Below are 23770 nucleotides of genomic sequence, written 5' to 3'. Positions count from 1 at the left end.
TGGGCTAGTACCAGGATATAGTGTCTACATCCAGGGGTTGGTTAGACAAAGCCTAGTATCAGTTGTCTAGCTGCTGAAGGCTTAGCGGCTATGCTGATTACCCAGGCACAGAGAATAGTGTTTAGTAGGGAGTCTTCTAGATTAGGGGACAGTAGTAAATGGTTGTGATGATGGCTCCTTACAGAATGTTTTGTCTTGTCTCCTTCTCAGGGCACCGAGGAGCTGGAGGTGCGGATCCTCGTCCAGGCTCGTCCAGGACAGGACATCAGGTGTGTGTGTGTGTGTGTGTGTGTGTGTGTGTGTGTGTGTGTGTGTGTGTGTGTGTGTGTGTGTGTGTGTGTGTGTGTGTGTGTGTGTGTGTGTGCGTCAGTGGAGGCTGGTGGAGGGTGGGCTCATAGTAATGTCAGGAATGGAATAGATGGAACGGGATCAAACACATATTGCACATATGGAAACCACATGTGTATGTCTCTTTCTGTATGAAGTGTGTGAGTGTCTGTAGTTATTTGTCTGTAAAATGTGTGAACATATGTTTCAATGGTGTCCCTCTGAATCCTATCCCCTCCCGGTCTCCGCTTCTCTCCAGGCCCATAGGTCATGACATCAAGCGTGGGGAATGTGTCCTGTCCAAGGGAACCCACATGGGCCCCTCTGAGATTGGCTTGCTGGCCACCGTAGGGGTCACCGAGGTGGAGGTGCAGAAGTTCCCCGTGGTGGCTGTCATGTCCACAGGCAACGAGGTGAGACAGACAGACAGACAGACAGACAGACAGACAGACAGACAGACAGGCAGGCAGGCAGGCAGGCAGGCAGACAGACAGGCAGGCAGGCAGGCAGGCAGACAGGCAGGCAGGCAGGCAGACAGACAGATACACACACTTGGCTGTGTATTTCCTGGTCAGGTCCTTTGGTCAGCCCAACCTCCAGGCCCTAATCATAGATGGAATGACATGAGGAAAAGAAGCTGTTCAAAGTACTGTATTCGGACAGTCATAACAGTACATGAGTGTGCTGACCTGCACCAACCCAGGCTCCTGTTTTAAAGGCCCAGTGCAGTCAAAATTCAGTTTCCCTTTGTTTTGTATCAACAGCTAATGAAACTCACACTATAAAAGTGCGAGAACATTTAATCAGGGTTATTCCCTAATAGTTGCTGGTTGAAAATACAATTTACACAGGACTTTCTAATCAGCAGGTTTTGCATGAGGGGAAGTTTTGACTTGCCTGTTGACACCAGGGTAGGGTTGATTGGCGGGAATCCGGCATTTACTGATATATAACTGGATAAATAACTGTGTGAACGCAGTACATTAGAAAACATTATTTATATCAACAGCAGAAGCCTATATATCATACTGTATATGTATTGGATAACGGCACAATCATTTGGGCTTGGGCTCATAATGTATGGCTCATAAAATGTATTTAATGTATGGCTTATCGGGGTCAGGTAGCTTTCAGGCTTGAATTTTCGATCAAAGCTCTTATCAAACCTGTTTGATAAGAGGGGGCTCCCGAGTGGCACTGCAGTCTAAGGCACAGCATCTCAGTGCTAGAGGCGTCACTACAGACCCTGGTTTGATTCCAGGCTGTATCACAACCGGACGTGATTTGGAGTCCCATAGAGCAGCGAACAATTGGCCCAGCGTCATCCGGGTTAGGCCATCATTGTAAATAAGAATTTATTCTTAACTGACTTGATTTATTTATACATTTTTATTTAACCTTTATTTAACTAGGCAAGTCAGTTAAGAACAAATTCTTATTTACAGTGACGGCCTACCCCGGCCAAACCTGGCATGCTTTTGAATGACATTTCCGGTTTTGGAAACACCGGGTTACCAGGGAGAAAGTGATTTATTGTCAGGATGGAACATTTGTAAAATCCCAGGGAAATATTCAACCTACACCAGGGGGTAAATGTTAATAGACACATAAAGAGAGTTCCAAACCTCTCTGCTAATAACAGCTAGCTTTCAGGTTACATATCCCTCCTATTAGGCCCCTCCGCTCTAGTGGATTGATCCCTGCACCACAATCCTGTGGTTAGTACATCGCTTTGGTGACCTTCCCCGCACCACTCTGATCACTCCCAGACAGTCCTAGCAAAATTCCTGCTAGAGAAATCGTTTTTGCTAAAAAGCTCATTTTGTTCAAGTTTGACCATTTTAAATATTACAGCAAGTTACTTAATTGTTACCCAAAAATGATTTGATATTGAGATCAAAACAGCTGCACTGGGTCTTTATTAAAACATTTTGCAAACAGAAACCGACAATGAGTGTTTCTTATTGGACAAATCCAGGTTGTCCCTTCCTGTTGCAGTTCGTTTTTTTTCTCTCCAATTGGTGCCTAATGAACACGTCCCCTGGTGTCTCTAGCTGTTGAACCCAGAGGACGACCTCCATCCAGGGAAGATCAGGGATAGTAACCGCTCCACGCTGCTCGCTACCATCCAGGAGCACGGATATCCCACCATCAACCTGGGCATCGTGGGAGACAAGTAGGACTTCACACTCCTCTTCCTGTTCTTGATGCTCCTCCCCTTTCTGTTCATCTTACTTTTCCTCCTCCTCCTATCCCTTCTCTTCTCCTCTTCTGTGGTGTTTGATGGTAACTGGTAACTGTTCTCTGTCTATCGGCCCCACAGCCCAGACGACCTCCTGAACGCCCTGAACGAGGGCATCAGCCGTGCTGACGTCATCATCACCTCTGGAGGGGTGTCTATGGGAGAGAAGGTATGTGAGCAAATCGTGAGTATGAATGGTCATTGGTCATGACATTGCACTATGCTGACACCTTGTGGTTGGGATGGGGAACTGTTTAAAAATATATAGTAGATATTATTTCAGCCTGGTCTCATAGACCAGATGTAACAAATTAGTATGATATGTTATGTTTGGTATGGTTACATAAGACATAGTTATCGAAGGCAAAAAAAGGAAGTAGGATGGATGGATGGGAGTATAAGGCAAACGTCTAGCAACCCAAAGGTTGTGAGTTTGTATCTCATTACGGACAACTTTAGCATTTAAGCAAGTTTTAGCTATTTTTTTATTTTAGCTAACCCTTCCCCTAACCTTAACCATTTAAACTAACTTCTACACTTAACCCTACCCTTAACCCTAACCCCTAGCCTAGCTAACATTAGCCAAATAGCTAACATTACCACCTTGTGCAAATTCGTAACATATATTGCGTTTTGCTAATTCGTAACATTTAGTATGTTTTGCTAATTCGTAACATATTGTAACGACCTGGGTTTATAAGCGCGGAAATCGACCCTGCCGCACGAGCATGCTTTTACGGCACAGTCGATAGCGCGCCGGACATCGGGCTAGAAGGTTGAGGGTTCGAGACCTGCTCCCTGCTGTTTCATTACAGTATAGTAAGTTTTGAAAATTTGTAACATATAATACAAATTGTCATTCGTAATATATCATACGAAATGAGTGATGGACATCCACTAATTAATACATACTTTCCGAAACGTAACATATCATACTAAATGCTAAATCTCGAATTTACTTACATAATGATACAAAATGCTCTGAGACCAGGTTTTTAATTTGCACATCCCTCTTTGGAGGACATAATTGTGTTTTTTTTACAGCTATTTCGTTACCTATACATTTGACACAAATGTTACATACATACAAGTAATTGTGGTGTTAATATTATGTGGAGAAATTTACAATTTCACACAGCAAGGGTCGTATTCATTAGGGCCCAAAACGAAAACATTTTTGCAATGAAACATTTCTATCTAAGTACTCCCTTCCTGTTTCAGTCAGTTGTCTTCCGTTTGGTGCCTGTTGAATACACCCCAATGGTGCACAAGACCTATCTGGGTTTTAAGTACAGCTACACTATAACTAGAAGGTGAATGTTTTTGTCTAATGTTTATGTGTACCTTTGAAGACTCCAAAATGTGTGATCCTCTTTTTCAGGACTATCTGAAACAGGTGCTGGATATTGATCTGCATGCTCAGATCCACTTTGGACGAGTCTTCATGAAACCAGGGTGAGATGGATGGATGGATGAATGGCTGGCTGGCTGGCTGGCGAGGTGGATGTGTCGATGGATGGTTCCTTGAACAACCGTGTTGTTCTTCTCTTCTCCCATCATTTCAGTCTCCCGACAACATTCGCCACGTTGGATATGGACGGCGCTCGCAAACTCATCTTTGCCCTCCCAGGTAGTGTGTAAAGTAAAGAGAAAGAGGGAATCAGACAATCGTTTCCAGACTGGTTTTCTAACACACTCTTCTTTTCTCTCTCTCCCCACCTCCCCCCCCCCCCCCCCCCCCCCCACGGCCCAGGTAATCCCGTGTCTGCCGTGGTGACATGTAACCTCTTTGTTATCCCCGCCTTAAGGAAGATGCAGGGGATCCTGGACCCACGGCCCACCATCATCAAAGCCAGGGTAAGAAGGCACAGGGCTCCATGAATCTTTCTCAATTTGTCTTACCTCAATTGCTTGCGTCCTCTATCTCGCCTTCCTCTCCAAATTCAATGGAGGAGAAGGTCAGAGTGGAGGAATCTGGGATCTTCTCCTCCAATGCGTTTTGAGAAGGAATCGGGAAAGAGGCCGCGTACCTCGAAGTAGGATCAGCTCCATGCAAATGTTATACTCTGCGTATGCACATTTTATACTCTGCATAATCACATGTTATACTCTGCATAATCACATTTTATACTCTGCGTATGCACATTTTATACTCTGCATAATCACATTTTATACTCTGCGTATGCACATTTTATACTCTGCGTATGCACATTTTGTACTCTGCATAATCACATTTTATACTCTGCGTATGCACATTTTATACTCTGCGTATGCACATTTTATACTCTGCATAATCACATGTTATACTCTGCGTATGCACATTTTATACTCTGTGTATGCACATTTTATACTCTGCATAATCACATGTTATACTCTGCGTATGCACATTTTATACTCTGCGTATGCACATTTTATACTCTGCGTATGCACATTTTATACTCTGCATAATCACATGTTATATTCTGCATAATCACATGTTATACTCTGTGTATGCACATTTTATACTCTGCATAATCACATTTTATACTCTGCGTATGCACATTTTATACTCTGCATAATCACATGTTATACTCTGCGTATGCACATTTTATACTCTGTGTATGCACATTTTATACTCTGCATAATCACATGTTATACTCTGCGTATGCACATTTTATACTCTGTGTATGCACATTTTATACTCTGCATAATCACATGTTATACTCTGCGTATGCACATTTTATACTCTGCGTATGCACATTTTATACTCTGCATAATCACATGTTATACTCTGCGTATGCACATTTTATACTCTGCATAATCACATGTTATACTCTGCGTATGCACATTTTATACTCTGCGTAATCACATTTTATACTCTGCGTAATCACATTTTATACTCTGCGTATGCACATTTTATACTCTGCGTATGCACATTTTATACTCTGCGTATGCACATTTTATACTCTGCGTAATCACATTTTATACTCTGCGTAATCACATTTTATACTCTGCGTAATCACATTTTATACTCTGCGTATGCACATTTTATACTCTGCATATGCACATTTTATACTCTGCGAATGCACATTTTGTACTCTGCATAATCACATTTTATACTCTGTGTATGCACATTTTATACTCTGCGTATGCACATTTTGTACTCTGCATAATCACATTTTATACTCTGTGTATGCACATTTTATACTCTGCGAATGCACATTTTGTACTCTGCATAATCACATTTTATACTCTGTGTATGCACATTTTATACTCTGCGAATGCACATTTTATACTCTGCGTATGCACATTTTATACTCTGCGTAATCACATTTTATACTCTGCATATGCACATTTTATACTCTGCGAATGCACATTTTGTACTCTGCATAATCACATTTTATACTCTGCATAATCACATTTTATACTCTGCGTAATCACATTTTATACTCTGCGTATGCACATTTTATAGTGGTTGATGTGTTGTATTGCAAGCAGGCAAGTAAGTATTTTGTGCATAGAGGGGATATGATGACATGCTTATTCTTATTCTGATTATTTTTTTTAACAGGAGCTTTTTGACATTAGTGAAGAGTGGAGAGTGGATAGCTCTGTTTTATTTTTGGAAAGTAAAATAATTTGACATAGAAATCTATTTCCTATATTTATTTTATTTTCAGAAACAGATTATTGCAGAATAAATTCCTCACCTCTTCTGGCTGTGATGGGTTCATATTCACGAAGAAGTCATACAACAACATACCATGCCCAAATCTCATTTAATTGGGCCTAGTAGCCTAGTAAATAGATAGGCTGTGTATTTCAAGTTTTGCTGTATGCGATCCTATAGGCAGTGTGGTTTATAATAGGCGAATTTCAAAGACCAACACTTTATCTTTTACATTGAAGTATGCTACTGTATTTTTTTGTGGTTGAGTAGGCCTAAAATGTTTCAGTCCAGAATATTTGGGTTGGGGGAAAAGGTCCACAACAATTTGCCATTGTTTTCTCTTTAAGAAACTCACATTCCTTTGCCATAAGTTACTGCAAAAGATTAAAAGATTCTGCCGTCTCCAAAAACACTATAACATTTGCCATTGCTCTTTCTTTTAGAAACTGCTGTTGCCTAATTCCAATAGTTCCAAATTCTACAGCAAAATCGTGTTATTTTCACCATGAAAGGTGAATGGAGGGTGTTTTCCAGGTGCCGTTATAATGCTCGTTCAGGTGCACACAGTTTTGCGACAGGTCTGATTTACAACGGAAAGCATGCGCACAAGTATGTGTGGCGTGTGCAAAGTTTTCATTATCTATATTTGTTGGCATAAGTACTCTTTTTCAGAAATGGCGCACTCAGATATTTAGTGTGAAATGTATGCAACGGTTATAAATGAGGCCCCCTGGGTCCTACCTATGAGCGTTTACATTTTTGCGCCCCAATAATCTGTCCTTACTCCTGAAGAGTACACTTGTTTACTTCCTTTCATGTCTCGTAGTTGTCATGTGACGTAAAGTTGGATCCTCGCCCTGAGTACCACCGCTGCATTCTGACATGGCACCACCAGGAGCCTCTGCCATGGGCACAGAGCACAGGTAATAATAGAACCCCATTCTATTCTATTCTGTTTAATTGTGCCCTGCGATATGGAGCGATACGCTGCTATACTATACTGCATGTGTAGTCACAGGCTCTATAACGGACTATCAATGGACTGTTCATTGATTTTGTTCATGGGCAATTGTAGAGGGGTTAGCTACAGTCCTCTAATCTAACAAAGCCTCCCACTGTGACTATTTTCATTGTTTTGTATTCCATGTAGTGCCTAATTGATTCAGTATACTGTAGAGCTCAAGTGCATAAAGAGCTACAATTAGATTGTGTGGTATTAGTAGCCTCTCACCCCATTGCATGGTGTGGTACCGAGGTCATCCTGACTGTCATGGGTTAGATCCTCCTGGACTTGTGTGGTTGGTTAGGGCCTAAAGTGCATTCTCACCATCAGTCTCTTTCTCTCCTCATTTCCTCCCTCCTTTCCTCCATATCCTTTCCTCCATCCTGTAGGTAACCAGGTGAGCAGCAGGCTGATGAGCATGCGCAGCGCCAATGGTCTCCTGATGCTACCTCCAAAAACAGAGCAATATGTGGAGCTGCACAAGGGAGAGGTGGTCGACGTCATGGTCATCGGCCGGCTATGATGTCATCAAAGGGGGACGTTGAGATGGCTTCATAGAGAGAGAGGGTTCAAATGGGTGGTTCACGGTGCATGTCCACATATCATTGACTATTCTGTAATATGCAACGGCACAGCTAGTTTTTATTGATTTGGATAACGTTGAGGTATAGTCAACATCTCGATCACAAACCTAGGTACATATGATACAAAAAATATAGAATTACTTTAAAAATATTATAATAGTATTTCAGACAAAGAAAAATATAACTTTTAAAGAAAAAAATCGAATTATCAAAAGAGATTTATTCTGTAATATATTATTATGATTATTCGTATTATTGTTATCATTATTCTTCTTATTATCATTATTATATTATAAGTCAACTTAATTCCTTTCATTGCAATTGCTTTGTGTGTTCAATGCTAGATCTTATCGATATCGGTAGCATTTTAATAGAGCTGTAGGTGCCTGCCAGGACAAAAAAATAAATAAATATATATATATATATTATTTTCTCATCTTTAGTGGGGGAAAAATGTTTGTTTTTTTAAATATAAAGAAAAACAATGAGGAAGACTCCAGATTTCCCACGGTGCTCGGTTAAGAGGAAGGAGGGGAGGGCATAATCTAGGTCTACTTTCTCTGTGGTGTGACGCTTTAACGGTGACGCCACACACTTCTATTTTTCTCTCGTTAGTATGCATCATAATGGCTTCACAAAGAGCTTTGCTTGTTGTTTATCTTGTGAGTCTTGTTTATGTGCGCAGTGCCAAATGCCTGGGCAGGGACGATGGTGGTGATAGGAGGGAAGGGGGCAGTCACCCACCAACCTGCCCAGACCCTGAAGCTTCCTTATTTATCATCTGACCAGGTGCAACTCTGCGCCCGAACCCCCTGGGGGCGTGGTCACCCGTGAAAAACAAAAACTTTTATTTGATCGACTAAGAGTAAGGGGGGGGGGGGGGGGGGGAATGAAATAAAATAAACAGCTTCTTTACGTGCTGACAGCCTTTTTAACTGACTTCACAAAAAAATGTACAGATAAAAAAAAATGCGAAGAAGATGAACCATATTGTACAGATATATGTGACCAGCACTCCTAAGGAAATGATTATTATTAAGCAATGAAGAGACATTGAACAACGCTGTACTATAACACATTTTCCGTAATGATATGAAACTGATGAAAGAGACTACGATAATAAAAATCCTTGATCATTATGTAAAAAAAAAAAATTACAAAAATTGTTGGGTTTCCTTTTTTCAAATAAAAACCTATTCAAAGAAAAAAAAAGTGTTCTTCTTTGATGCGTGCAGTGACACCTTGTTTTAGGGTGGACCATTAACATGATCACGTTGATCAAGTTTATTAGCACTTCCGGGGCCCGTAGAGTGGGAGTGCTTATCCAGGATTCGTTTTGCAATTCGGATTATATTCCTAGATCAACACTGGTACACTGAGACGCTTTATGAATACGGGGCCCTGGACGTTCCGCATCCTGATGTAGCCTATGAAGAAACCTAGGCCATTGAACGGTTGATTAAATACACGTGTCACTGAGAGATGAGAGCGGATTACCCTCATAGAAAATACAGTGGAAATACTTCTGAAGCTGTGTTTGGGCAGACAGATACAGTGCAGGTGCCGTTGACTGACCCTACCTAGAATCATCAATTGCTTCCTTTTTCGGTCCCACTTTAAACGAAGTACAACTTGTAAAAGCTTTATATAGTATACGTAGACGCTTCTTAAACACTACATACATGCTTCACAAATAATGTATAAATGGTGTATACGCGTACATAGTGCATTACGTCGCATTTGGCAATTCACCCTAAAGTGGGAATGGTTATGCCACCCTTTATAAACCATTTATAGTATTACATACTCTTAAATAGGATTTGTGATGCAGTTATGTAGTGTTTATGAAGCCTTTATATATCCTATGTAAAGCCTTTAGAAATTGACGGCTACTTCATTTAAAGTGTGACCCCTTTTTCATTGACTTCATGCACACTGCCACGTGATATTACAATATAATTCCACTAATCATATGTGATCGTGAGGTGCACAGTCTATTCTCCGTAACTCCACTAATTCTGACCAAAGTCTTCTTATTGTAATATTTAGCCGTTATGTATGTGTCGTTCTGAAAGTAACCTAGTGCATTGTTTGGGGAATAGAATGTCAAGGTATTTCAGGCTGTTGACAGGTGAACACTTTGGCGCATGACCATTTAAATGGTCAACTGTGGCGCTGTGGATTTGCCTAGGAGATGCCCAAACATGCGCAGTTACACCACAATGATGTGAGCTGACCCAACTCGCCACAGACCCGCTAAGTACGATCATGAGAGAGCAGGCCGAAGAATAAAGACGTTAAAGCTACGCATCTTGGAAATGTTATGTACGCAATAGAACACGACATTTCAGAACCATCGCATGTTAAGGGATTACGGGATTACTTCTTCTGTAAAGACTTGGAAGCGGTGAGTAGACTTCTCTGTGTAGTGAGACTTGAGTCCGATCGATTGACTACTCTAGAAACATTCATTGAATACCAACTTCACCAACAGGATCAGCGCACTCTTGAGTGTGTGTGTAGAACGCAATGACTGTATGATGTGGAATGTTGGCCACCCAACGGTATTCCAACTATTCAAGAAAGAAAATCACAAACAACAAGCCTACAAATGCATACATTTAACTTGTATAAAATATTGCTGTATTTCACAATTTAAGTGGCTGTTTATCGCAATTTAAACTGTACATGACAGATCGGCACTCCAAATGTAGGCTATAATTGTTACATTAACGGTGTTACTATGTAACACCTATGTCGTGCCATTATGTAACAATAACTCCTTGCTCCCAGTATTAGCCCCACTACTAGACATGTAATGGGTTTTGCTGTTGCCAGCAGTGAAACAAACCTCTAAACTGCCTAATCTAAGTAGGTCTAACAATAACTTACTTTTAAGCAAGCGCACATGGCTGTCCTGTCCTGCTTCTATACATTTCGATAGATCTACATTGTCCAGACCAAATGTAAAAACCTTTCCTATTTTGGAACCCTTTTGACGTATGAGTCCACCTGACATTTAAAAGACATTTAAAACAGAGTTGTACAATAGATTCCAGGGCATCTTCCTGTGAACAGAAGCCCACATTTTTGGACCGGTTTAGACAATCAAAACACATATTGTGATCTGATTATGACCAGATCATCCTGCCCACCTCCAGAGGAAGCCAGGCACGCATTGTGTCTGGATATCTTACACGTGTAGACAGAGCTGGACAAAAACCCTGTTCATACCTGCTGTTAACATGTGTCCTTCGTCCTGATCTTGTCTGTGTACACTTTTAAGATCTGATCACAGTGCATCTTTTAATCTTCTACACTTGTCAAAAATGTGGGCACAATCAAAATGTGGACAAGATCAGGACAAAGGCTACATGTTAGAACACAGGTATAAACACAGGTATAAACAGTGCTAAATCACTGACAGGTAGCACCATTATGTCTTGCAATAAATAAATAAATAAATATTATTTAGAAAGAATAGTTGTGAAATAATTGGCATAAAGGAAGAGACCAGGAAATCTGGTCACAATGCAGACACAGTGGATGGATAACAGACACATTTTAATACCATGTGTAGACACATTTCTGGTAATCTGGCCACAATCAGAATGTGGACAAGATCAGGACAACGGACCCATGTTAAAACCAGGTATAAATAGGGCTATAGATAGTTGTGCACTGCTTTTGAGGAGAGTCCATAATGCTGGTCAAAGGTAGTTCACTATATAGGGAATAGGGTGCCATTTTGGTACACAAGCAGTCACTCTGACAAGTAGTCTAGCCACCAGCTGTAAGGAACAGTATTTAATTAGCCACCAATTTGTACCTGTTTACCCAGAGGGGCACCTCTTATCAATGTCCCCCTCAATGAATCAATTAGCTATGATCTAGTGTAGTTAAAGCTAGATGACCCTTGAGCCCTACTGTCTATTGTAAAGCTTACAGTTAGTGAATTGATTTTATACACTTCTAAATTATACAAGTGAAGATAATCCTACTTAGGTCTAAATTTGGATACAGTTACAAAGTGTGTGTGTGTGTACATTCATAGTTGAATTTACATGCAGTCATCTCATCAGAACCAATGCCAGCTCTCAGATATCTCCTCAGTCTCACGCTGCTGACAGAGATGAAGCCTGGAGGACTGTAGTAAACCAGATCTCTCCTCAGTCTCACGCTGCTGACAGAGATGAAGCCTGGAGGACTGTAGTAAACCAGATCTCTCCTCAGTCTCACGCTGCTGACAGAGATGAAGCCTGGAGGACTGTAGTAAACCAGATCTCTCCTCAGTCTCACGCTGCTGACAGAGATGAAGCCTGGAGGACTGTAGTAAACCAGATCTCTCCTCAGTCTCACGCTGCTGACAGAGGTGAAGCCTGGAGGAGTGTAGTAAACCAGATATCTCCTCAGTCTCACGCTGCTGACAGAGATGATGCCTGGAGGACTGTAGTAAACCAGATCTCTCCTCAGTCTCACGCTGCTGACAGAGGTGAAGCCTGGAGGACTGTAGTAAACCAGATCTCTCCTCAGTCTCACGCTGCTGACAGAGGTGAAGCCTGGAGGACTGTAGTAAACCAGATATCTCCTCAGTCTCACGCTGCTGACAGAGATGAAGCCTGGAGGACTGTAGTAAACCAGATCTCTCCTCAGTCTCACGCTGCTGACAGAGGTGAAGCCTGGAGGAGTATAGTAAACTAGCAGATCCCTTTTCCCAAGGCTTAACCAACCCCACAGGAGAGGAACAGATGGCCTTGGTGGCTGACTGTGGCTGTCTGTACTGTTTGTCAGCCTCACCGCGCTCTAAACGGGGCTAAATGAGAGTAGACCTGCCAGACATGATTAGCTGGTGAGGGGGATAGGGAGGTTTACCATGTGGGATGTGTTGTGGGTGGCTGCATCTCTGACAGGATCCTCCCAGGTTTCAGTCTAAGAAAATGCTGAGAAAATGTCCAAGATAATCTTTCATTATTACATTGATGACGTTCTCATGTTATTTCCTGTTATTCCCTTTCACTGGGTTTCCTTTTTGTCATGTTAGTTCGAGACATTTACATTGTTTGCTTCATTTTCATGAGGTTTTCTCCCGTTTCCCACAGCATCAGGTCTGACTGGGTCTTGATTGGGTGGACATTTAGAGAGCCGGCTGATTTTTATAGTGAAGTGCCCCAAACACTACCTGAGTAATGGCCCTAGCTTTCTGCTTCTCCATTCTACTGTTCTTAGCCAGACAGAACCTCACCTTCGTGAGAACTTTGTCCTCACATCCTGGCATCCTGAAATACTGTACTTCCGTCCCTCACACACAAAGCGCTTTCTCCTCATCCATTCTCACCTCTTTCTGAAGAAAAAAAAGACTCACATTTTGCCCTGTAAAAAGAACTTGAAGTTCAGTTGTCTATTTCCCAATGAACATCTAATAGTCATACAATCATATAGTTGGCTAATCCAGATTAATACTGGGTAACATCCTTAAAATAGATTGTAATCCACAGCAGCAATAGCAGATCAGGTTGGTTGTATACCCGTAGTATAACGGTATTGGTTGAGTGCAATATCCTACACTTATTGTCTCATTTTGTATCCCTATTATGGCTGTAGATGGATAAGATCAGCCTGAAGGACCCAGAGAGCAAAGGGTTAAGTGCTAAGCGGGTATTAAACGAAGAATAGATACTCAGAAGGAGAGATACTCAGGCAAGTCCTGCTGGGGACAGAGTGACAGACAAGGGTGGATGAACCTGCTGGACTCAAGGGATTGCTGCAGGCAAAGTAAGGGCAGGCCAGGGAGGTTGCCATGTTAGGAGTTAGATTAGCTCTTCCTGTGATTGGAAACCTGGGAGGAGGAAGGAGAAAATGGTGGTTCTTGTAGTAAGGTAGGTGATTAACAAAGGTCAGGGTGAAGCAACCAGGTTGGCTATTATTGTCGCATATGGCTCACAAGACTAAAACAGTGGTAACCTTGCTGCTCTATCCTGATTATCTGTTTCAGGACCTGCTGCCCCACTGAAGACAGATAAGATCCGTTCCCGACTGAAGTGCTATGGCCCCTGCTGCAGTGAGGAGTCCTAGCCTCAGGCCTTCATAGTGGACATTGAGCTACCATCACACACGGGTATAGGCCAGGGCCAGACTCCCGGAGCAGGGATGATCACTTCCCACAGGAACGGAGGACCCGGATATGTAATAGAGGACCCAATGGGGCCTGTGAGTGGCACAGAGGGTCTTGGGAGTGAAGCCAAGCTGCAGCAGAGGGAGAGGGCTGTGGACTGCCCCCCTGGGGACAAGGTGGTGGGGACTGGGAGCAGCGTTGTGCAGGGTTCCCGGTGCAGCGCCCAGATGGAGAGGATCCAGCGGTACCAGGAAGAGCTGAGGAGGAAGAGGGAGGAGAACGCCAACAAAGCGAAGCATGAGATCGATCTCAACGCCTCACTCAGGCTCAAGAAGCTTGCCCAGAACCCAGCCAAGACGGGTATCGACAACCCTACGTTCGAAGCGCCTAAGGCGGGCAAGGAGACCAAGGATGGGAGCCCCCCGCTTGGCGGGGACACGGTTGAGGGTGAGTAGGGTCATGTGGGACTGAAGGGAGGAAGTGGGGGAGGTGGAGGCGAGGGGTAGCTCTGTGAGAAGAAGAATAGGAGAGTTGGGAACTTTTGTGACATTTCTGTGAAACAAAGAGTCAGTGTTTTAGGGGGGGGGGGGGGCTGAGCGAGGGGTATTGGTGGAGAATGGGGGATCAGAAGTGAATGTCAATGCAGAGGCTCTCTCCATTTAGTCACATTAAAGTCACTCACTCCCCCTCACATTAAAGTCACTTACTCCCCCTCACCTCTGGATTCATTTGGAGTTTAAAACACTTCGGTTTGGAAGTTTTTTGTCAGAGTTCTCATTCCTGCATAGGCCTGAAAACTATCTGCTTGGTTGGAGGGTGGTTGTAAATCATATTAAGTGATCTTAATATGATTTGTGACGTGAAAACGAGTTATTTGAAATATATTAGCTTTTGTGTCAGTTGGCTAGATTTAGAGGAGACGGGCGATTGCTGCTGACCAGTTTTAGCAGACTCTTATGAGCATAAAACTCAAGTCTGCCTCAAGTGCCTATAATATAATGACCATTAATAAAATATAGCCTTTTCAAAAAACACACACACACTCAACATGGGCATACACTCCCCTACTTAGTTATTTGGACAGTGAAGCTAAAATGTTTTATTTGGCTTTGCACACCAGCATTTTGGATTTGAGATTTTTTTAAAGTTAAATATGAGGTGACAGTACAGAATGAACTTTTATTTGAGAGTATTTTCATACATCTGTTTTACCGTTTAGAAATGACAGCACTTTAGGTATCTAGCCCCCCGTTTGAAGGTGTCATAAGTAATTCAGACACATTCACTTATATGTGTATTAAAGTAGTACAAAGTTGAGTATTTGGTCCCATATTCCTAGCACTCAATGACTACATCAAGTTACTAAATGGCCCACACACACACACACACACACACACACACACACACACACACACACACACACACACACACACACACACACACACACACACACACACGCACACACTATACACCCTCCCTGCTTCTTCTTATCTCAGGTATACCCACTCAAACAGACCAGCTTCTGGTTCACAACAATAGATTGGGCTGTGTGAGAAAGGCTTTACCCTCCCTTTCCCCTGGTGCTGTGTCTCTGTGCTCCTCAGAGGTGCTATGTGTAGGTGGTACCTTCATGCCAAACTTGATGCAGATGCCAAATCCTGTCTGGGAAGTGCAGAATCCCACGGTTGCACAACCCAAGCAGGGTTTGGCACCTAAACCGACTTTTGGCATGACAATATCCAATTAGTAGCAAGGTTTTCACATAACCACACTGTCTCCATGCAAGCCAGTGCCTACTAGCGCCAGGGAGGTTTGAAACAGAGACATGCCATTACCTTCAGAAAAAAAACTTCCCATTGACGGTGGTCTGAATCTTTGGGGTCACGGGCGTTACAGGAAGTAAATGTATGTTGAGTCTCTCGGTTTTAAGTCTCTCTCTATGGCACTAGTAAGCAAGGGCTCGCATGGAGATCGAGTGTTCCTGGTAATTAGGCAATTGAACCTAACCAACCTCTTTGTCTCTCCCCCTCCCCCTCCCCAGAGCTGGAGGAGCTGCTGGAGGCCCTGCGGCGGGTGCAGAGCTGCCTGGTGGACGCCCAGTCGCAGGCCGACGTGGCTCTGGTGCTGGGCCTGCTGCACAAGGAGGACTTCCAGAGCGCCTTCGCCGTCCACAGCGCCGTGGCCCAGCAGATGCAGCCGCGTGGCAGCCCGCCCTTGCCCCTCACCGCCAAGGCCCGCAGCCTTTATCAGGAGGTAGAGTGAAGTAGAAAAGAAACGACAGCAGACTCGTGATCTTGATGGATCTAGAAATTGAATGGATCTTTTTTTCACCAATGTATCGGTCAGGAGGAAGGGGGGAGAAAAGAGGAGAAAGAAGGGATGGTGTTAGGAAGAAGGTAGAGAAGTGTTGGGAGAAGGGAGAAGAGGATTTTGGGGATGAACAGATGGAGATAAGAATGTGGAAATGAGATCAGGATGAGAGGATGGTGACAGAGAAACCTAAAGAAAGGAGGGTAAATGGGGCCGGGACAAAAATATCCTTGGCACTGACCTTAGTGTGTTGAAACTGGATTAGGGTTTTGGCTGGACGGAGTGGAGCTACAGACTGAAGTGACTTTAAGTAGCAGGTAATGAGAACTAACGCAGCAGGTTAAGATAATGTCGCAGGTTAGGATAGTCCGGTTAAGGTTAGGGTTAAACGCTACAGTTAAACGCTTAAACGCTACAGTTGTCCCCTGACGCAACTCGAACATGCGACTTCTGGACCATAGCTTTATTCTATTTAGCCACAATCCTGAATTCCCCCTCTCGCTTGTCGTTTGTTGCCTGCGTGACGTCACCATTGAACACCTCACAACATTTCCCTGCTGGGAATGGTGCTACTCACTGTGCCAAGATGACAGGTGCAACATGAACTCAGATGTGGACATGCACCCTGAGCTATCTGAAGACGGGTGTATGGCTGCACTGGGCCTTACCACACATTCCATACAATAATAATCATTCACTGGGTTTATAGAGCCACACAGTCTGTCATATAGTCAGCCATGCTGCAGTCTTGAGAGAAGGAGTTGATCTAGCTACACTGTAATATATCTGATGGGATCCTCCCACAATATACAAGTTCTCGGGATTGATGTCAAGAACTAATAGGACATGATGGAATTTAACACACGCGGGTCAATATTGATCAGCGTTCGAATAGTATTAACTTTTCTTCCAAATTATTTAGCTGCGCTTGATTGAGCTTGCTTGGCGCATTGGAATCAATGGAATAGTCCCAAAAGCAAACTTCTACCATTTGGCACTCCGCGGCAGGCTAACACACTTAAGAGTTTGAATGAAAACAAATACTATTTGGACCCAGGTCTTGATTTCTATAGGAAAGCTGGCTGTCAAACAGTCACAATCACGCTCACGCTCAGCCACGCTCAAGGTCCTAAACGATATCATAACCGCCATCGATAAGAGTCATTACTGTGCAGCCGTATTCATCGACCTGGCCATGGCTTTCGACTCTGTCAATCACCACATTCTTATCGGCAGACTCAACAGCTTTGGTTTCTCAAATGACTGCCTCGCCTGGTTCACCAACTACAGTGCCTTGCGAAAGTATTCGGCCCCCTTGAACTTTGTGACCTTTTGCCACATTTCAGGCTTCAAACATAAAGATATAAAACTGTATTTTTTTGTGAAGAATCAACAACAAGTGGGACACAATCATGAAGTGGAACGACATTTATTGGATATTTCAAACCTTTTTAACAAATCAAAAACTGAAAAATTGGGCGTGCAAAATTATTCAGCCCCTTTACTTTCAGTGCAGCAAACTCTCTCCAGAAGTTCAGTGAGGATCTCTGAATGATCCAATGTTGACCTAAATGACTAATGATGATAAATACAATCCACCTGTGTGTAATCAAGTCTCCGTATAAATGCACCTGCACTGTGATAGTCTCAGAGGTCCATTAAAAGCGCAGAGAGCATCATGAAGAACAAGGAACACACCAGGCAGGTCCGAGATACTGTTGTGAAGAAGTTTAAAAAGATTTCCCAAGCTTTAAACATCCCAAGGAGCACTGTGCAAGCGATAATATTGAAATGGAAGGAGTATCAGACCACTGCAAATCTACCAAGACCTGGCCGTCCCTCTAAACTTTCAGCTCATACAAGGAGAAGACTGATCAGAGATGCAGCCAAGAGGCCCATGATCACTCTGGATGAACTGCAGAGATCTACAGCTGAGGTGGGAGACTCTGTCCATAGGACAACAATCAGTCGTATATTGCACAAATCTGGCCTTTCTGGAAGAGTGGCAAGAAGAAAGCCATTTCTTAAAGATATCCATAAAAAGTGTCGTTTAAAGTTTGCCACAAGCCACCTGGGAGACACACCAAACATGTGGAAGAAGGTGCTCTGGTCAGATGAAACCAAAATTGAACTTTTTGGTAACAATGCAAAACGTTATGTTTGGCGTAAAAGCAACACAGCTGAACACACCATCCCCACTGTCAAACATGGTGGTGGCAGCATCATGGTTTGGGCCTGCTTTTCTTCAGCAGGGACAGGGAAGATGGTTAAAATTGATGGGAAGATGGATGGAGCCAAATACAGGACCATTCTGGAAGAAAACCTGATGGAGTCTGCAAAAGACCTGAGACTGGGACGGAGATTTGTCTTCCAACAAGACAATGATCCAAAACATAAAGCAAAATCTACAATGGAATGGTTCAAAAATAAACATATCCAGGTGTTAGAATGGCCAAGTCAAAGTCCAGACCTGAATCCAATCGAGAATCTGTGGAAAGAACTGAAAACTGCTGTTCACAAATGCTCTCCATCCAACCTCACTGAGCTCGAGCTGTTTTGCAAGGAGGAATGGGAAAAAATTTCAGTCTCTCGATGTGCAAAACTGATAGAGACATACCCCAAGCGACTTACAGCTGTAATCGCAGCAAAAGGTGGCGCTACAAAGTATTAACTTAAGGGGGCTGAATAATTTTGCACGCCCAATTTTTCAGTTTTTGAATTGTTAAAAAAGTTTGAAATATCCAATAAATGTCGTTCCACTTCATGATTGTGTCCCACTTGTTGTTGATTCTTCACAAAAACATACAGTTTTATATCTTTATGTTTGAAGCCTGAAATGTGGCAAAAGGTCGCAAAGTTCAAGGGGACCAAATACTTTCCCAAGGCACTGTACTTCTCTGATAGAATTCAGTGTGGCAAATCGGAGGTCTTGTTGTCTGGACCTCTGGATGTCTCTATGGGGGTGCCACAGGGTTCAATTCTCGGGCCGACTCTCTTCTTTGTATACATCAATGATGTCGCTCTTGCTGCTGCCGATTTTCTGATCCACCTCTACGCAGACGACACCATTCTGTATACTTCTGGCCCTTCTTTGGACACTGTGTTAACTAACCTCCAGACGAGCTTTAATGCCATACAACTCTCCTTCCGTTGCCTACAACTGCTCTTAAATGCAAGTAAAACTAAATGCATGCTCTTCAACCGATCGCTGCCCGCACCAGCCCGCCCGTCCAGCATCACTAGTCGGACGGTTCTGACTTAGAATATGTGGACAACTACAAACACCTAGGTGTCTGGCTAGACTGTAAACTCTCCTTCCAGACTCACATTAAGCATCTCCAATCCAAAATTAAATCTAGAATCAACTTCCTATTTCGCAACAAAGCATCTTCACTCATGCTGCCAAACATACCCTCGTAAAACTGACCATCCTACCGATCCTCGACTTCAGCGATGTCATTTAGAAAATAGCCTCCAACACTCTACTCAACAAATTGGATGCAGTTTATCACAGTGCCATCCGTTTTGCAGTGCCATCCGTTTTGTTTACTCCAAGTGTAACTCTGTGTTGTTGTACGTGTCGAACTGCTTTGTTTTATTCTTGTCCAGGTCACAGTTGTAAATGAGAACTTGTTCTCAACTAGCCTACCTGGATAAATAAAGGCGAAATAAGTAAAACAAGCAATAGGATAACTGCTTTAGGCTGATAGGGTTAGTTTGGAGAGCACTGTGTGAAATTAAGGAAGAGGTCGTAGGCTACGATTGAGGGCCTCAATCAGTGCGATGATGATCTCTCTCACACACACACACCATCTCTGTGCGTACAGTAAATAGATGTATACATTTGCGCCAGGAGATACTTAGCAAGGTGGTAATAGTTTGAGCCGGTGAACTGTGTCTAAACTAAGTGGCTGTTGCCGTGGGACTTCCTGATTGGCCTTCGGGGCGAGGTAATCTCCCTGCTGCCCCTGGGCCTGGCAGGAAGTGGCTGGGGATCTGAACTGCCGTGGCCAGAAAAAGAAACTCCAGCGGCTTACAGGCTAGAGGGGCAAGGGCTGGAGGGAGCGAGGAGAGGAGGGCTGGAGGGAGGGAGGAGAGGAGGGCTGGAGGGAGGGAGGAGAGGAGGGCTTGAGGGAGGGAGGAGAGGAGGGCTTGAGGGAGGGAGGAGTGGAGGGCTTGAGGGAGGGAGGAGTGGAGGGCTTGAGGGAGGGAGGAGTGGAGGGAGGGAGGGCTAGTGGAAGGAGGAGAGGAAGGCTGGGAGAGGAGGGGGAGAGGGGAAAGTGCGTCACCTCGATACCGACACCTTTGATTAGTTGAATGGATGAGCTAAGCTAGAGCCAGGGACCCGGATTGAGGGAGACGGAGAAGAGGGGGAGGAGGGAGGATACAAGGGTGGAGAGAAAGAGGGGATTGGGATTCTCATTTTGAAATGTGCAGTTTTTTTCTATGATGAAGTAGTTTGTGTATGTTGATAGTTGTGGGTGCTATGAAGTTGTTATAGATGCTATAGAAACACTAACATGATGACAGCACAAACAACTTCTCGTACTTCTGTTGGACCTCACATGTTGAGAGCTTCATTCAGTGTCTTTATTTTCCAACGCAACAGCCAGTGAGCAGAATAAGTCTCCGTCTCAAATGACAACCTATCTCCTATATAGTGCACAACTTTTGACCAGAGCCCTATGGGCCCCAGGGGCCCTAGTCAAAAGTAGTATACTAGGGGATAGGGTGCCATTTGGAATGGAGACTGTTACAGTAGTGTGACTTCCCTGTCTGGAATGTGAAACCCCACTGTGACTCATTGGAGAGCTGCCAACTCTGTGTGTGTGTGTGTGTGTGTGTGTGTGTGTGTGTGTGTGTGTGTGTGTGTGTGTGTGTGTGTGTGTGTGTGTGTGTGTGTGTGTGTGTGTGTGTGTGTGTGTGTGTGTGTGTGTGTGTGTGTGTGTGTGTGTGTGCGTGCGTGCGCATGCGTGCGGAGGAATCCAATCAATTAAGTTAACAGCAGAATGGCGTATGACATGACCTTCCCGTAAGAGCAAATTATTTGCAGGCTGAGACTCCCTCAATTTTGAGGCAAACATATTTACTGTTATGGCCTTCATATGAGGACAAAATACCTCTGATAACATGAGCCCTCAGTCATAACGCATACACTACACGATGACAAGCGTAGCAGGATGAACCATCGGTGGTTTTAACGATAATATACTAAGACGTCGTTTGTGAGTAATGACTAAAGCCTTGGCTATGTTGAGGACGGGGTGATTCTTCAACCCATGACGTGTGTTCAGGAAGTTGTATGATTCAACTGCGATGTTAAATCACACGTAGATTCTCAAGGAGTATTCAAGATGGCCATGTCCCTACTGGTTCCTGGCTGGTGAAGTTATTAACTCATGCACACTTTGAACTTCGAAATGACGGTTCCAGATTACCAATGCTGCTTACTTAGTGGTGCTTATACAGCTTACAGCCTGACCCCTTCTCTCGCTCTCTCTTCCTTACCATCCCTTCACCTCCTCTCCCCGACTCTCTCCCCCTCTTTCTGTCATTCCCTCCCCTCTCTCGCCCTTTCCATCCTCTTCCCCCTCCCCGTTCTCTCTCCCCCTTCCTTCCCTCCTGATCTCTCCCTACTCTCCCCCCTCTCTTCTTCAAGGTGCAATGCATCCTACAATCCAGTCACCAGGAGGAAGGTGTAGAGCTCAGGAGCCTACTCACCACCCCCCACTTCCAGGTAAGAGACCTGAGATGCACCAGAACTTAACCCGTAACCTTCAATTTGGGAACATCACCTCGGATAACATCTAGAAAACATTATTTGGTTTGCGGGTTGTCCATGGCCCCCTCACTCTGTCAGTGGTCCTGAGCTGGCCACCTGAGACGTACTATGGATAAAATCACAATGTCCAATTTGCCACTCAGATATCTGTGAATATGCCTTGTTCATAGATTCCATACACTGTACGTCTATGCGAATCCCTGAGTCATCCTCATGTGTCCGACTGTATCCAATCCTGACTTCAGCCTCAGAGGGGCTAAGGAAAGTCACTTAATGGGTTTGAAGTGGCTTGGCCCGTTAAGGGCCTTGAACTTTACTCTGTGTCTTGACTAAAGGTACACATGACTGTCCTCGATGAAAGTTAGGGAGGACACTTCCATTTGCCTACTAATGAATTGGCACGCTTTTCAGGTCACGGATGAGAGAGGACAGAGGAGAGAGGGTGGAGAACGGACTTTTTCCCAAATGAGACAAGGCCATTGTGTAGGTGATATTACAGGGCATCGTGGGTTTTGGAATTTGGAAGGTTAACATGATACATACAATTAGGATGATACTTACAGTGTATGCATCTCCGACACTGAAATCTCTTCTTTGGGTTTATAGCCGAGCATGCCATCAACAAATCCTTAGATCTATGTAGCAGCCTAAGAGTTGCCCTTTGACACTTGACCCAAGCTTCTTTGCTGGTCAGTGTCTAGCTCAATGGCATGCCCCATATGCGTGCCACACAGGTACAGAGAGGTCACTCAATATAGATGGCTTACCGCTGACGTTTACATGATTGACCCCAGGGCTACGTGCCAGCCTGGCGTTGGCACCGCTGAGATGTGCTCTCTAAAGCCTGTCGCATGCTTCCCAGTCAAAACAGTTTGCGCATATATTATGACTACGTTTTGTGACGTTTTGGTGTTCGGCAGGGTTTGTTTGTCTGTTCGGGCACACTAAATGTTTTCTTGGGGCACGTCAAAGCTCGGTAGCCATAGTCTACGCCCCTTTGTCGGTGATTGGTCAACCGTACTAACCCTAGTGGCAGTGGGAACTATGGACAGAATTCTTCAATAAAGTGTTTGTTGTCATTCAACGAGAGACAACTAGGTTTTCATGCAAATGTTTTCGCTTGAGAAATACTGAACCACACAACTTAGTTAAATGTTAAATTGTACGACTAACCCTCCTCTGCAAAAATGTACAGATGTATTACCAATGCCTTGATTTATCTTAGATTTATTCTGACTATTTTGAGGAAGTGGCAGTTGTTGTTGCTGCAGCGTATCAAGAGGGACAAACGGTAACATTGCCGCTTTTTTCTGGCTTTTCAACAAGAAGAAAAAGAAGGTTCGGTTTGCTGCTAGCAGAACTTGGCTAGGCTAAGCGAACGTATGTGTCTCAGACACTCCCTTAAAAGACCTTTGCTTCGCCTAGCCAAGTTCTGCTAGCAGCAAACCGAACCTTCTTTTTCTTCTTGTTTTCTGCTATTATGGCGGTCTGCAAACAAACTTTAAAGGTGCATGCCGCCACCTACTGTACGGGAGGCCACCCCATTGCGAGATATGGAAAAACCCCAACATCGTATACAATTCAAAAATAAAATAAATCCGAAAACCCATTCCTCACCCTTCAGACATAGTCCAAATCACATCCCTATACAGGCGCAGGGGTCTGTGAGGACGGAACATTCGTCCACAGGATTCCTTGTAATAAATGATACAAAGTCCACCTTTTTAACATGCGACATGTCAGGATCCTGTCGGCGAGTAA

The 23770-nt window shown here is 43.8% G+C and overlaps 2 protein-coding genes across 23 annotated transcripts in view; both read left to right on the top strand.

The window, feature by feature from the left end:
- Nucleotides 1–9017, top strand: part of gphnb (gephyrin b) — a 115496-nt gene extending 106479 nt beyond the window's left edge. For 8 of the 22 annotated variants that reach the window (XM_090243175.1, XM_090243171.1, XM_090243167.1 and 5 more), the window contains 9 exons: nucleotides 211–269; nucleotides 587–740; nucleotides 2382–2503; nucleotides 2651–2738; nucleotides 3951–4024; nucleotides 4135–4202; nucleotides 4323–4426; nucleotides 7045–7141; nucleotides 7611–9017. In XM_090243175.1, the coding sequence (XP_090099301.1) occupies nucleotides 211–269; nucleotides 587–740; nucleotides 2382–2503; nucleotides 2651–2738; nucleotides 3951–4024; nucleotides 4135–4202; nucleotides 4323–4426; nucleotides 7045–7141; nucleotides 7611–7744 (900 nt within the window). In that variant the 3' untranslated portion in view covers nucleotides 7745–9017. Of the gene's footprint in view, nucleotides 1–210; nucleotides 270–586; nucleotides 741–2381; nucleotides 2504–2650; nucleotides 2754–3950; nucleotides 4025–4134; nucleotides 4203–4322; nucleotides 4427–7044; nucleotides 7142–7610 lie in introns of all 22 variants that reach the window. The other 14 variants (XM_036985269.2, XM_090243172.1, XM_090243168.1 and 11 more) reach the window with 3 other exon arrangements.
- Nucleotides 9018–9157: 140 nt separating this feature from the next.
- The window catches only part of LOC110529225 (protein PALS1), a 31272-nt gene continuing 16659 nt past the window's right edge, over nucleotides 9158–23770 (top strand). The window contains exons 1-4 of the mRNA XM_036985270.2: nucleotides 9158–10212; nucleotides 13798–14364; nucleotides 15959–16170; nucleotides 21887–21964. Coding sequence (XP_036841165.2) covers nucleotides 13953–14364; nucleotides 15959–16170; nucleotides 21887–21964 — 702 coding nt within the window. The 5' untranslated portion in view covers nucleotides 9158–10212; nucleotides 13798–13952. The remainder of the gene's footprint in view (nucleotides 10213–13797; nucleotides 14365–15958; nucleotides 16171–21886; nucleotides 21965–23770) is intronic.

Source organism: Oncorhynchus mykiss, chromosome 8 (assembly GCF_057628025.1).
Source record: "Oncorhynchus mykiss isolate SJ-2025 chromosome 8, ASM5762802v1, whole genome shotgun sequence".
NCBI lineage: Eukaryota > Metazoa > Chordata > Actinopteri > Salmoniformes > Salmonidae > Oncorhynchus > Oncorhynchus mykiss.
The sequence above is the reverse complement of the archived record's forward strand: the minus strand, read 5'-3'. Positions and strand labels throughout refer to the sequence as shown.